At 39.5% G+C, this 15,670-nt stretch overlaps 1 protein-coding gene across 2 annotated transcripts in view; it reads left to right on the top strand.

Annotated features, from left to right (window-relative positions):
* The window catches only part of PINX1 (PIN2 (TERF1) interacting telomerase inhibitor 1), an 80,760-nt gene that overhangs the window by 28,148 nt on the left and 36,942 nt on the right, over positions 1-15,670 (top strand). For both annotated transcript variants that reach the window (XM_026518905.4, XM_057310187.1), the window contains exon 6: positions 2,179-2,255. In XM_026518905.4, the coding sequence (XP_026374690.1) occupies positions 2,179-2,255 (77 nt within the window). The remainder of the gene's footprint in view (positions 1-2,178; positions 2,256-15,670) is intronic.

The following is a 15,670-nucleotide window of genomic DNA, read 5'->3' on the forward strand; positions in this document are numbered from 1 at the left end:
TCATTTTCCCTAATATCTAAGTTTATCAACAGCATTTGCTATCAGTTGACCTTAATTCAGAACTGAGACCAGTAAGTTTTCAAACTCAGTTTATATATATATATATATAAACATTTTTTTTAATTCAGAAGTGGCCATGATTTTATAACATTTATAAACTATTCAACCAGGACCATTAACTAATAACTGTTTCAGTATCACTTCCATCTTCACATTTTGATCTGTCTTTAAATTCCTTTCCATTAGTCTCTGACTCTTAATTCTTCTCTGTGTTTTGTTTTCCAGATCAAATCCAGAGCAAGGCCTGTAACAATCCTGGTTTCTACACTTACTTAAGTGAACTTTGCTAAAGGATAAAAATTTCTGATACAAGAACTTATCACCAAAATCTTAGAAACACTTGCACCTTCATTGGTACAGCTTACTGTCTCTCCCAGCTTGGCAGTTTTTCCTGTGATGTTTAGATTTGTTTTCAGTCTCTGCACGTTCATAGTTTGACATCTGTTCTAGAAGTGCAATCTTGCATGTACCCTCCCTTCCTAATCCCTCCAGCATTCCTTTTAATTGAGTTGCTGTATAAGAGATCTTAATTTGCATTTCTTTGAGGGTATCTGTTTCATTCCAGAAGATAGGTTAGGGAAAGATGGCCAATACATATTTTGAACTAAGTATAACTCCTTTTTCTGAAATAGAAACTGCCATCCTGAATGTGCTCAGCAGCACAAAATAGGTTATGCTGATGACAAAGCTAAGAACAGATCTCTAGACCTCCTGAGGGTTTGTCCACTTCTCCCCACCATGACCAGTTTTATTCCCCACTTTTCAGGTTCGTTTTCTGAGTTCCTATCTGGGATACGTTTCATTTTGTTCTTAAGGAGGTTTCCTTTGGGGTCTTTTGTATGGGTCTGCTTAATAATCAGAACCAGGAGAGCTTTGTTTCTAGCTCAGGGAGAAAGGAGAGAGTAGCACAGAGCCACAGAGGAGCTTGTCCTTCCTGATAGGAACAGGTCATACTGACTGGACCATTGAATCTAGTACTGCTGCCTATGAAACTGGTTATGGCGCCTGGCTTTGCATTAAATCGAAGGGTGTTTTGTTTTTTAATTTCATGGAGTCACTGAGCAATATCATATTTGAATGCCCCAGTGATAGTCAGTGAACTAGAACCTTCTGGGTCATGCCATTACTTTACCAAGTCAGTTTGCTACAGGAAACTAAGAAGACAAGTGAGTCTGTGACATCAGAACTCAGGTTTCCTACTCAAAACACAAATTCCTATGTCTGACCCAGAGCTTCACTCCCCCAGAGCCTCAAGTCTTTACATGTAGCGGTTACTTTTTAAAATGCGTTTACCATGTAGTTGACAAATGGGAATAGAAATGGTTGACTGCTTACGAAGTATTATTGGTAGAAGTGGAAATTCCAAAGAAGTGAATTTTAAATTAGTTGGTTTGTGGGTTTGAAATTAAGTGGAAGAGTTTAGTGTTTTTAATAAGAATCGTAGATCCTTTGGACAGTGCTTTGCCAGAAGCCATTTAATTTCCTGCTTTTATTATGTATCCTTTTACTTAAAGATGGTAGAGCTGTAACAGTAAAGAACATTTTAAAGAGAAAAATCTGAAATCCTTTCATCCTAATATAGTAATTTTTATTTGCATATATTCTTTCAAAATTTTCATTCATACAGTTAATTATTGAGCTCCTGTGTGTCAAATACAGTGTGGCCTCATTCATGTGTGTTTAAAAGCTATGTAGCCAGCAGCGTTTTTGTCTGCATTTCATAATCCTAAGTAACTCGCGTCTCCTTGAAATAAATAATATCTCTTTTATAAATGGGGAATCCAGAGACCCAGAAATCATACCTTGAAGGCATACCAGTAGAATAGCCAGCTTTAAAATTCAGTTTTCCTCTTGTGCTACATGCTCTTGATTTTTTTCTACGATCAAGAGAATGTCAAGGGTTCTGGTTCTAAAACACTTAACTTGATTTTTAAGTGATTTTGAATTTAATTTTACTTGTTAATTAAGGAGTTGTAGTTTGTGAAGGGGAGACAGAAAGTCAGTTTACAGAATTGTTTCTTTTCCAAAATTTTGCTTTCAGGATTGTCATAGTTTATATTCGTGCTCCTTATTTTAGAAAGAATGGTATTACTGAAAGGCACCATGTTGTTTTTCTAGGGAAGGATCTATCATCTCGGAGCAAAACAGATCTTGACTGCATTTTTGGGAAAAGACAGAGTAAGAAGACTCCTGAGGTATTAAACCACATACAGTTGACCTATGTTCTGTTTCAACACCGCTTGGTTTTCTGCTGTGCGTAGAACTATTTATATCTATTACCGGTGGTACTTTTTAGATAAACTTACCAAAAAAAAAAAAAACTTTGAGAGACTTCGTCGTACAAAGGGTAAATGTGATCCTCTTAATAATAGTAGCTGGAAGATAATATGCTTTACAAGGATTCTGAAAAAGGATATGAGTTACCCGCTTTTTCCCTTGTGTGAGGACTGGAATAAACTTGGGGAGGAATGCTTTTGCTGGTAAATTCAAAGGGGAAAATGTCTCTCCCATGCCAAGAGAGAGGGTGGTTGCCTGTAGCGGTTTTGTTTCTCTGCTCGGACTGCATAATTGTTTGGGATATAGCTTGGTGAGGAACAGTATTATGTATGTAGTCCTGTTCTGGTCTGTTCCCTTTTAAAAGTATTTTGAAAGTGTTGGATCATCACCGAGAATCTGTAAGGGATTTGGATATAGTATTTCCTCCATTGTATAATGTTTGTTTGTTTCAAAACTAGATAGGAATAAGGTGACTAAACTGTACCCTAAATGGGATGAGTCCATAATTCAGAGTCTTCATTAGTTAATTGGGCTGTGTAATACAGCACAAAGTTTTTTGTGCCATTTCCAAAGAGACAGTCCTGGGTTTGGATGTCAGAATTGATGTTTTGGAATACGGGTTTCTGGAGATAAAGGGATAATAATTTAAAATTGATGTTGTCTCCAAAAACCTGCAGTATGGTTACTATAGCTATTACTCAACTAACCCGATATGTCGTCCTTACAGTTCTTTATTGGCTCCTAGCCAAGGCCCTTGATGATGATAGAACAAAAAAGACTTGTGTCATTTATTTCTGATATTTCTCCAGACTGACAGGAATTTTTCCAAGGCAGTAGCTATTTGTTACTTCATATTATTTTCAAAGACTCTAGTTATTAGATATCGTGCTTGGTGATTTTCTCTGCCGGTTGCATCTTTCAGCACTTTATGCCCCTACACCTTTAAGCAGTGAGGACTGAGGAAGCAGGCCTGGGCCCCACTGGCTCGCTGAGGGGTGGTGTCTGTAGGTCTCTGCTGAGTCCTGTCCAAAGCAGGTGGGTCATTAGGGAGGAGGTGTTCTGACACCAGGCCACACTGAATGCTTCATTCACGGAGAGGATGTTGGAAAGAGCTGAGGATCATCAGACAACCCTACTTCTGATTACACCTTTCCCCCTCAGTGGTTACTGTGTGACCTGGATTGGATCAGGCCCTCTGCCTTGTTCACTCGCGACTTTGCATCTGTCCTGGGGCATCTGGCTGGCTCAGTCAGTTAAGTGTCTGCCTTTGGCTCAGGTTATAATCCCAGGGTCCTGGGATCGAGCCCCATGTCAGGCTCCCTACTCAGCGGGGAGTCTGCTTCTCCTTCTCCCTCTGCCCCTCTCCCTGTTCCTTCTCTCTCCCTCACTCTGTATCAAATAAATGAAATCTTTAAAAAAAAAAGAAAAAAGACTTTGCATCTGTCTTATCTGAATCTTTCTCTTGAATCACTCTCCTTTGATCATCCTCAGGAATCTCAGTGTCCTCAGGATGTTCTGTCACCTCCGCTCTGCCCTAGCTACCCCTCCCGTGGCCACACCTTGCACCTTTGCATCAGCCCCATGGTCCACCTGGGATCTCTGATGATAACCTTTCCGTTCCAGCTCACTCAGTCTTTGATTCCCGCTATGCTGGCATTGCCAATCCTTGCATTCTTGGGTTACTTGACCCTCTTTTTTCTCTCTGCTGCCAGCACCTACTGCCTGCGACCCTGGTCTTTTCTAGCACTCTCTTTGAAATTTTACAATTGAACAGATGAGGGAAGGAAGTATTACTTATGGGCTTTTGGTAGAACTTTAAAAGGACTTATGTGGTAAGCACAGGAAAGCGCTTTTTGTTACAGGAGATTAGAGGTTTCTAATCCTCTGACAGATGTCTGTCATTAAGTCTTGATGTTAGGTGCCATGAAGTTTTTCAGCACTCTTCAGCATTACTTGGCTTTTTGGTGGTGTAGTCATTCATGACCATGTTGATGTGAGGCTGTCTTTGCAAAACCTTGGAAACAATTCCCTGGTACTAGCCCAGGGAATATCTATTTTGGTGCAGTTGGTGTGGAGAAGACCAGCCTTGATATAATACTGTGTTTTGTTTAAGATTTATATCCAGGCACTTCTTAATCTGTCATCCTAGCTTAAGGTTTTCCTCTTGTTGATGCATTTAATATCCTGATTGTTTGGTGAGGCAGTTTCATATCAGGGTCCAGTACTTGGTCTGTAGCCGTGGTTCCCAGCAGCACTTGCACTCAGTCACTTAAGGAGCTGTAAGAAAAATGCTAATGCCAGGTGCCAACCTAGCCCAGTTAAATCCAAATTTGGGGTCAGGGTCCAAGAATATATATTAAAAGGAGAAGAAGAAAAGTCATTTTAATTTAAAATAAAGCCTACCCAGACGACTCAGGTGATTATTAGGAGTAAGGATTGAGAGCCACTAGAAGCCCTGATATGTAACATTTGGGAGAGCTTCTGGCTTTAGGGTTACAAATATTGCCTGGGACAGGGCTTCTGAAATCTTAATACATACACAGATCGTCTGGGAATTGTGTTAAACTGCAGATTCCAGTTCTTTTTTTTTTTTTTTAAGATTTTATTTATTTATTTGACAGAGATAGAGACAGCCAGCGAGAGAGGGAACACAAGCAGGGGGAGTGGCAGAGGAAGAAGCAGGCTCCCAGCGGAGGAGCCTGATGTGGGGCTCGATCCCACAACGCCAGGATCATGCCCTGAGCCGAAGGCAGACGCTTAACCGCTGTGCCATCCAGGAGCCCCCAGATTCCAGTTTTTGAGGGTGGGGTGGGGCCCAAGAGTCTGCATTCTGAGAAGCTCCCAGGTGATGCTGATGCTGCTGGTCACACTGCTGCCTGCACGCATGAGTCGACAGGGCCTCTGCGGTATTTTACATCTAACGCATATCTACATGTACATATGAGATGGGGGATATTTAAATCTAATCACATTTTAAGACACCAAGTAAAAAGTATTTCTTTAAAGCAGAGTCACTTTTTTTTAGTTTTTATTTAAATTCCAATTAGAATACAATGTAATAGTAGTTTCACATGTACAATATAGTGATTTAACACTTCCGTACAGCACCTGGTGCTTATCACAAGGGCACTCCTTGATCCCCATCACCTATTTCACCCATCCCCCCACCCCCACCCTCCTGCCCTGGTGCCCATCAGTTTGTTCTCTGCAGTTGAGAGTCTGTTTCTTGGTTTGCTTCTCTCTGTAAAGCAGAGTCACTTTTAAATTGGAGTTTTAGATATGTGTGGATTTTCATATATAGAGTTGGCTCTCATTGAGCACACCTCTACCTCCCTGAATAAATTGTTGCTATGAAACCTTACCATGTTAGTTAACAACAGCCCTTATAGCCAAGGGCAGAAGGCCTTTGATAAGATTTGTTTGAAAATACCTCTTTTGGCTCTGGTTTGCAGTTGGAAGGAGTATCACTTTGTTTTTACTCCCTTGACCCCCATGGCAACATTGGCCTGAATTTACATTTGGCATTGCCAAGGTCAAGGTTCTACTGGAGGTCAAATACCTGAAGAATCTTAGACATCATGGCAGTATTGAACGTTAACGTAGTAATCCTCTGTGGGTACTCTGGATGAGGTGCTGATATTGATCTTGTCTTTGCATCTAGATTTAAGGAACCTTGGGCGTTGACCCACATCTAGCTTGGGCAACATCCTGCCTCTCGATTTAAAGCCAAATTTATTAATCTCTACAATCCCTGACTGTTGTAACAATAGAAAAGAAACTACAACCTTATGAAGTGTCTGTGTGCCAGACACAGCGCTAGCCACTTAGGATAGCATTTCATTTATCCCCAAAACAGTCTTGTGAAGTAGGCACTATTATCACCTTTTTAGCAATGAGGGAACCAACGCTCAGAAGGATTTGTTAGGAAGGTCCAAGGTGGCACAAATGAGATTTATATCCAGGTCCCTCTAACTCCAGAGTCATTGTCCTTTCCCCTCTACCACAATGTTAATTAACTTTTTTGCAAATAAATAAATAAATATCTACGTTTAAATGATTTTAGTTATACCTGAGAAGTTTTCTTTGAGATTTTGTCAAAGCCATAAGTAGTTAATGTTTTATCATAACTTTGTGGGAAACTGGTTGATTTTTATTCTCATTTTGCTGAAGATAGTGGTTCAACTTTCAAAACGTCACTGCCTTGCCTTCAGTCAGAACTGAACTCTGATGGGTTGAGAAGCATATTACAAATACCTGGGCCAGCTTTGGGAACAATTTTACTTTGCTGTTGGAACTGAATTAAGAAAGACCTAGCTTGAGTTTCTGGAGCATAAACGCTATGTTACATGTGCATTTTCTGGTCTCTCATATGAATTGAAGAATCTGAATACATTTATATCCAAGAGATAGCTGCAGCCCTTGATTAATAACAGATTTTTTTGGCCCTTTTTGCTTTTTATTTTGAAGTAATTACAGATGCAAAGGAAGTTGCAAAGATAGTTCAGAGGGGTTCCTTACACCCTTCACCCAGTTATCCCAGTGATTACATCTTATGTAACTATCGCACAAGCTGAAAACCAGGAAATTGACATTGGTCCGATCCATGTGTGTAGTTCTGTACCACTTTACGACATTTGTGGATCCTGTAACCACTGTCCAGTTAATTATAGAACTATACCCTCATCACTAGCATCTTCCTCATACTACCCCCAGTTATAGTCACCCCTCACACACCATCCCAAACCTCAGCAGCCGCTGCTGTCAATAGAATTGTCTAATTCAAAGCCAAATGTTAAATGTATGAACCGTTTGATCTCTCACAGTTACACTCTGAGTCAGCTCACATCAGTAATTATCAATACCAGGTTTTAAGGCTGATCATAGTTTCCATGATCTACCTTGGGCACTTAGTGCCTGCTGGATTTTATGTCTTTAATCTTACAGATCTTTAGAAAATGCCTTGTAGAGATCAAATTGTTTGGTGTCTTTAAAGTCCAAAAGTATCAATTAAATCATTTACTTTAGTAATTTCAGAAGTATATGAAACTGTAAAGTGATGTATATGTACAAAGTGATACAGTTATTATGTGTCAGTATAGGAGAGCTCCTTGGGCAGTATGTCAGGGCACGCTTATTATTGTGGGTTGGTAAATTCCTCTAAATTGCATGCAGAATTTGTGGGCATATGTGCATGTAGGTATGGATATCTAAGTCCAACACTTTCATCAGATTTTCCAGGCAGTTCTTGACCCGAAAAGAATCATTAAAACCAAGGAATGGGGGAATGAATGAATGAATGAATGAATGAATAAATAAATAAATAAATAAATAAATAAATAAAAATAAGGGGCATCTGGGTGGCTCAGTCGTTAAGCATCTGCCTTTGGCTCAGGTCATGATCCCAGAGTCCTGGAATGGAGCCCTGTGTAGGGCTCCCTGCTCAGCGGGGAGCCTGCTTCTCCCTCTCCTGCTCCCCTTGCTTTTGCTCTGTCTCTTGACTGTGTCTCTCTGTGTGAAATAAATAAATAAAATCTAAAAAAAAATAAAAACTCTTCCTAGTTAAAAAAAAAATCACTTAAAATGAAAATTTTCTTTGTGAGGGTAGTAGGAGAGAGCTTTGTATTGTGTAGGGGAACAGAGCCTTCCTGTCTCCAGAAACAGTACTCTGACTTTCTTGGTGCTCAGTATTTCCTCCAGCCACAGAGACTATCTAGAGGCACTGGTGCCCTGTCTGAATCTGGCTATTCAGAACTACTTGCTTAAATAGTGAAGGATCATCACAAACTACCAATTACTCAGAAAAATTTTAATAAACTGCTCTGTGTGAGAACGGTTCGTTGTACATTTTTAATTTCCAAGTCCTTCATTTCCTTTCCTCATCATCTTTGTACTAGAAAGACAATAACTCTGGATTGGAGTGCACCTAAATTGGAGATGTATGCACTTTCTATGGAGACAAAGAAATGATCGAATATATTGAACTGAAATTACTAGGGCCCTATGAGACCTGCAGCAGGTACTTGTGCTGGCCAGTTGCCTGCCAGGAGTTATAGATAGGAGTGCGGGTGTGCGTGCGTGCATGCGTGTGTGTGTCTTTTCTCACTTGGTGTGCAAGTTGGAGTTGGAGACACTGAAAAACAAATTCCATTAGTTCCTATCTTGTTGAACTTCCTGATAGTGCTCCTTTTTTTTTTTTTTTTTTTTTTGCTTCTCTCATTTTTCCCTCCCCCCACCTTCCCAGTTTCCTTCCTCTATCCAGCTTGTTTCCTGATTCAGCCTTATCACTAGAGAAAATACTCCTAAACCATATCAAGGATTGAGAATGTGTTACCAGCATTCCTACTTCGTTTCTCTAAACAGCAGGTTTCTGGCATGGGCTCTTGGCAAAATAATTGTCAATTTCTTCACCTCTATAACCTGATTGAATTAGAAACCTTGTATTTCTTATATGCTCCCAGGATACCCCACTTAATGATTACTTTACTTGAATAATCTGACGGCTTTTGCTTTTTGAACCAACGTATGACTTATGTCAGTTACCACGAATCCCCTTTCTTTCCCATTTCTGACTGATTGTCAAATCTGAAAACTCAATTCCAAGCAGACTATTCTCTTTTGGCTAGTTGAGTTCATGGGGTATTTTTGACCATTGTTTTAGCTCTATAAACTGCCCTCGTTGCCTCATAAGGGAAGATTATTGGGAAAAGTAGAGTCCTTTTTAAAAAATTTTTTGCTTGAAATGTCCTTGAATCAAAAGGTATTCCTCCTTAGTTCCAAATGTTCATGTTAATAACTTATATTCGTGAATTAGGTGAGTTTTGTAAATGGTTTACTGGATGTGAACTCTTAAATTTAAATCTCTTTCCCTTTCTGCAGCCTCTATCACTCTGCCTCCCCCTCTCACCCCAGATCTGGGCATCAGGATTCAAAAGCTGGGCAGCTTTCCCAGCCTAGTATTTGCTAAAGCAGTCTTCTAATGAAGAACCTTTTAGTTAGAGATAAATTTAAACTAAGCCCACAAACAGGCCAAATAATACATTTAAGGTCTAAAGTTTATTTTTTTGCCAGCATTGATGACTTCAGTAAGTCTTGTCATCATTTTGACCACCCATAACAGAATCAAGATTCAAAGTAATCTCTCTAAGCTGGAAAACACTTTATTTAACCAAACTAAATAGATGAAATTTTATGAAGATATGTAAAGTCTCATTTAATCCTGCAAAGATCTCATTTGGTAGCAGATGAGAATTTACTAAGAGGCTAGGATTTGTAACCTGACCTCAGTGTTAAATAAGCCAGAGTATAGAAGTATGGCAGCTATCCTGCATATAGGCTTGGGCTGTATCACAATGGTTGTGCCTGAATGCTGAAGGCAACAGGTTTTTTGCTCATTTTCTGCACTGGTGACTGTATTTGAACTGTTCTTTGAGGCCTGGGTGCCATATTTTAGGAGTGTGTTCAGAGATTGGCATTAGGGACCAGAGTATCTGGAAAGCAGGTTATGCACAGGAACTAGCAAATCAGCAGTTAAGAAACCCTGCCTTGCCTAAAGAGAAATCCTGACTCAGAACGTCCAGACAGTTTTACTGATCTTCTAAAAAAGGAACAGAGTTGTTTGTTATGCTTCATAAGGAAGAACTAGTACTGATGGATGAAATACATAGACAGGTTTCTATTCAGAGAAAGGAAGCAGCATAGGTTGGCCAGCGATAGGATGTACCTTGCTGTGTGTTTCTGTGAGGACTTCTTATGATGGGTGAGAGTCTGAACTAAATGCATATGCGTACTCCCAAGTCTAAGGTTCCCTGATTCTGAAGGAAAGAGAACACGTGAAATACTCACATTTGAAATGGTACTTGAAGTTTTACATTTTCTTAGACTACAAAGGAAAGAACATTACTTGGCTTCCTCTTCTGGATTCTCCTGTACTTGGACAATTTTGGCTTTATCTGCTTGTGTTCCTTATCCAGGAGATGTGAATAGTCTTTGGTGTGTTGAAGCAATAAACTGAATAATATTGAGGTAAAATAGCAAGTTGTCTTAGCGACTCAAGACTTAAATGTTGAGTGTAAAGGTGAAGTTAGCTGTCTTGGATGTCCCTTTTTTTTTTTTTTAATCTGTTAACTCTGTTTTCTTATCTATAAATTGAGTGTTGAATTATATGTCCTTTACTAGATTCTGTTTTCCAGAGATTCTCCTCAGTGATATTTCCCATTCCACATACTCTTCCAGATTGACCCTTGCAGCTTTCTCATTAGGAAGTGGAGCCCAGTCCTTGCCCCTTCCATCTGGACAAGCTTGTGACTTGCTCTTAGCAATAGAGTGTAGCAGGGGAGGTGCTGTGTGACTTCAGAGGCCTTGCTGGCTAAAATACTTGCTCTTTACTTAAGCAGTCTAGTTGCCTTGAGGCCCCAAGCTGTAAGAAAGCCCAAAACCCAGACTAGCCCATTTGGAGAGCATGGCACAGAGATTTATGCAGGCCCCAAGACTGTGAAGAGAAAGAGGTCCTGGCCAACCCACTGCTGTGCCAGCTCTAATCACTTTTTGATCATAGCCACATTAGAGAGACCTGGGGCCAGAGCCGCCCAGCCAAGCTCTTCCTTGAATTGCTGACCCACAGAAATAGTGTGTGATAATGAAAGGATTGTTGTTTTAGGCTGCTAAGTTTTGTGGTGGTTTGTTACCTAGATAACTGAAATGGCTCTCTAAGGAGCTGTAATTCTGTGGTTCTGTGGTTGTGCATTGATGGTGAACCTGGTAGAGCTGTCTTAACCAGTGGAATGAGGAAATGATGTCATCTAATGAATTGTTCTATTTCCCTGGCTTCTTCTAAAGGGAGGCTCATTCCGTGGAGTATGGCATTGAGAGCAGGCACTTTTAAGAGTTTAATAAGCCTGCTTTTGAGCCCGTAAGTAGTATGAAGACTGATTTTGGGCAAGTTATTTAACCTCTTGGAGCCTTAGCTTCTTCAGTCATGAAATGGGGATAATAAATTATCTAGCAAGAATTAAATAAACCATGTGGAGTTCTTAGCAAGTCTCAAGCATGCAGTAAGTGTCCAACATACCTTAGTTGCTGCTGCTAAGATCATTGTCATCATTATAATTTCTAACACACTGAAATTTAAGCTGGTGAATAATAAACCTAACATAGAAATGAGAAAATTTTAATCCATGTGTGCATAGTCACATGCTGAGCAATATTTATTAATATAAATGTATTGACCAAACTTATTCATTGCCAATAATTCCTTTCTTTCCTTTTTTTTTTTTTAGAGAGAGAGTGAGTGCGGGGTGGGGATGGGATAGAGAGAGACTCCTAAGTAGCCTTCATGCCCAGTGCAGAGTCCAGTGTGGGTCTCAGCCTCACGACCCTGAGATCATGGCCTGAGCTGAAATCAAGAGTCGGATGCTTACCCAACTGAGTCACCCAGGCACCTTAAGTCCTCCCTTTTACAGTCTTCCAGCAAAGAGGCTTTTTGTTGCCATTTTGCCATTATAGCAATTATAGAGGATTTCTTGTTATATCAATTTTTAAAAATTAATATTTATTATAAGTAATAACTAAAGCAGCAATCTTCCTTCTAATGTGACGTCCTATACAGTTTGCGGTTGATGTATTGGCATTTGTTTAGTGTGTAAAGAATTCATTGCTTTAAAATAAATGAATGAAAACTGAGGTAAAAGCTCTTTATCATCATCAACATGTATTGAGTATTCATGGAGATGATGGTACTGAATTTAATAAGTTTCAAAATGTATTTAATGCTATCCATATTCCTCAAAGATTTACAGTGTTTTAATACTGTTAGAGTCCGTTTATGGAAAGATAATAGGATCTCAAGGACAGATAGACTCTTAGGATCATCTAGTTTATGCCCCCGTATCAGGCAGAACTATTTCTGTCATCACAGTGGAAACTAGTCTGATTCTATTAACAGTAGAAAGGGAAAACAGATTTTTAATGTGAGTTTCAGAGATTGTTAGATATAAAAAATGTTCCTCAAATAGGGAGTGGACAGTTCAAATTACCTAGAGAGGTCATAGAAAATTTAACACTTGGAGATACTTACGAGTGGAATTAAATGCATCTCAGAAAATTGAGGGACAGTCCATTTAGGAGGCACCAAGAGTCCATTACCCTACCCTTTTCTTTCACTGAAGTTCATCTGAGCAACATAACATCCTTGGAGATATGAAAGAACAAAATAGTAACTAGTCTACCAAGGATATTGAATTTGAACCAAGATTTGTACCTAGTACAATCTTTACTTCTATTAATACTTTTGAAGCCAGACACAAAAGATATCCTTTTATAGGTTATATACAGTTCTGATTTTTTCTTCCCTTCCACAGTAGACATAGTTTGTTGGCACTTATTTAATAATGGAAAAGCTGGAGAAACTTCAAAAGTTATAAAAATTTACCTAGTGTTTCCTGATGATTACTCTGATTGCTGAAGCTGCAAAGACAGTAGGACTTGGTTCCCTTCATGGAATTCATGGTCCTCTGCTAGAGGAGATAGATGTAGAAATATCTTGAATATAATGTAACAAATTCTTTGGGAGAGTGTAAGAGTCTTTTCTACAGTGTATTTTTCCTATAGCAGCTTGAGTGATCTTTTGAAAATGTAATTGAGATTATGTCACTACTTTGTTCAAAATCCTGCCAAGTATAAAAGGCAAATCTTTGCAATGGCTTGGAGTTCTATATGTTGTACCCACCCCCCACCCCCCACCCCGCCCTACCTCTCTCTCTCACGTATACACATAGACACTCACTACTGCCCCACCTCATCTTCTGGGTTTTTGGTACCTGCTCTGCCCTCATCACACTGGCTTCCTTGCTGTTCCTCTAGTATTTCAGGAATGCCCCCACCCCAAGTTTAATTACTTGATGGCTTCCCTATGTGGAATGGCTTACCCCTGCCTCTTTCACACTTTTGTACAAATGTCACCCTATTTATAATTGAAAACACAAACAATAACAGCAAAAAACCTTGACACTCTTATACCCTTTCCTTTGCTTTATTCTTCTCCATAGTCATCTGATACACTAAATTGTCTGTTTACTGTCTTTCCTCGGTGAATTAGAAGCGCCATGAGAGCAGGGATTTTTGTACTCTCTAGCATCTAGAACCATGCCTGACATGGAGTAGGTTCTCAGTAAATTTTTTGTTGAATTGAACTCAGTTATTGAAGTATGTTTTAAACATTGTGGAAACACAGACCAGAGAACCATTAATTTTTACCAGGATGCCAGAAAAGTCTACAGAGAACTGATGATTGATCTTGGCACAAAGGGCAGGAGTCTCTGAATGGACAAGGCATGTAACATGTTACATCTTCTTTTTTATGCCTTTTCTTTCTACCTGTCAGCTTATCCTGGGTCTCAAACTCAAATGTCAATGGAGTCCAGGCATCTGACTGTAAATGTGTAAGTAGTCTGATTTTAAGATGATAGGGAATCAGGAAAATTGGAATCCTGTCTGAAAGTACCCAAGATTCATAAAATAATGATGATATTGAAATTGGTGGTGGTGGTAGATCTTGTTCCAGATGAGTAAAACATGTTTGTGATCTCATTTGACACGGACTTCTAGTTTGTAATCTTTGGCCTAGTTGGAGGTGAGAAAGCCAGGTAGTTTTATGTACAGAAGTGTGGAATGGAGTAGCAAAGACTAGCTGCTTAGAACCACCTTGCTGAACGGGCTAGGCAGTATATTATACATATTTGAGAAGTGCTTCCTGTCTTCTGGGTATGTGAATATTCACATCTCTCTTCTGTAGGAACTTGTATTCCTCTGATATTTGAACTTCTACTAAGATCTTTATGCGCTGGTGCCTGTCACAGGCATAGGGATGGATGAGATCCTTGGAGAACTTGCAGCATAGTGGGCAACTGCCTGACTGGAGTGAGATCCTAGTATGAGTTGTCCCTGAGATCAGGTTACTCTCAGCCTCTTCTAATTCAGCGTGCTGGTGAAATCATTCCAAGTGAGTAAGAAGCATTGCAGAGCTAGATTTTCTATTGAGCACAGCTTTTGATAAAAGGAAGAAGAGCTAGATATTGACTTTTTGGTGCCTGTTCTATCAGTGGTCTGTTAATCAACAGAGGATAAATTATTGCTCCTCAGACACAGGAAAGGATTCCCTTGGCTCGAAGGCATTTCTACCCTTCTATTCTTTGTTTTTTTCTCTTTATCGGTAGAGGATCTTTCCTCCAGCCATTTGCTCCTTGGGGGTTTTGTTAAGGACTGAAGGGAAACTGAAGGGAGCTCTTTTGATTTATCTTCTATCCCTTCCTTTTGGTCACTCCACAGGGCTAAAATAGCCGAGTTGGCTTTAATATGTCGCCATTAGAGACCAAACATTAGCTGGAATAAACCATCATGCCTCACAATGAAAAATGTCCCCTGATTGGCTAATTAATCAGTCAAAGGGGAATGACATGGCTCTCGGCTTGAGGGACTCTGCTGGAGAGAAACAGGCTGTTGATAAATGGTTTTCCAACAAATTCATATATCAAGGAAACTTAGTCATTTTTTAACTATACTTTGTGTGACTGCAATTTTTCCAACTTTTTCTTTTCTGCTGCTCTTGCTGTTTGGGCTTCATTTTTATTGTTGATAGAAAAATACAGGATTTAGATATGAGAAAATAAATGCTTTCCACTTATTCATGTCTATTAGTCTGATTGGGTATGACTGTCTGCATTTATCAATAGGTGGAAATGGCTTTTTCCAAAATAATTTATGAAATTATATTTTCTTGGCTTCTTCAAAGTTAATAAGATCTCCAGATTCTGGTCCACACTGCCTGAGTTTGAATCCTGGCTCCATCAGTTGCTAGCAGTGAGCTCCTGGTCCAATGACCCAACCTCTGTCTGCTTTAATTTCCTTGTCTTTAAAGTGAGGTAATAATAGTATTACCTAAACAAATTGTTAGATTGGGCATTAAGTGAGGTCATCTGTAAAGCATTTGAAATAGTCCCTGGCACATAGTGATAGTGAGTACTCACTGAATGTTTGTTGTTATTTTTAAATCAAAGTGACAGATGCGTACTGATTTTAAAAATTAAGCTGCCCTCATCAGCTTCTAATGAAAAGCAGCATTCTTTCATCACATCCCACGCTGTTTCACCTCCCAAGTGCTCTGGTTCTTTTAAAATTATATGGTACTTATTTTCATATTTTAACATATCTTACATGGGCATTCTTGATGTGTTACCTTCTCTGGTTCTGAGTTTTGGATTGAAGCACTGGTGGGATCACTTCATGTGAGAATGATGACGAGTAGACTAAACGTACCCAGAGTTGTAGGAGAGAAAAGTAA

The sequence above is a fragment of the Ursus arctos genome, unplaced genomic scaffold (assembly GCF_023065955.2).
Source record: "Ursus arctos isolate Adak ecotype North America unplaced genomic scaffold, UrsArc2.0 scaffold_11, whole genome shotgun sequence".
Classification (NCBI taxonomy): Eukaryota; Metazoa; Chordata; class Mammalia; order Carnivora; family Ursidae; genus Ursus; species Ursus arctos.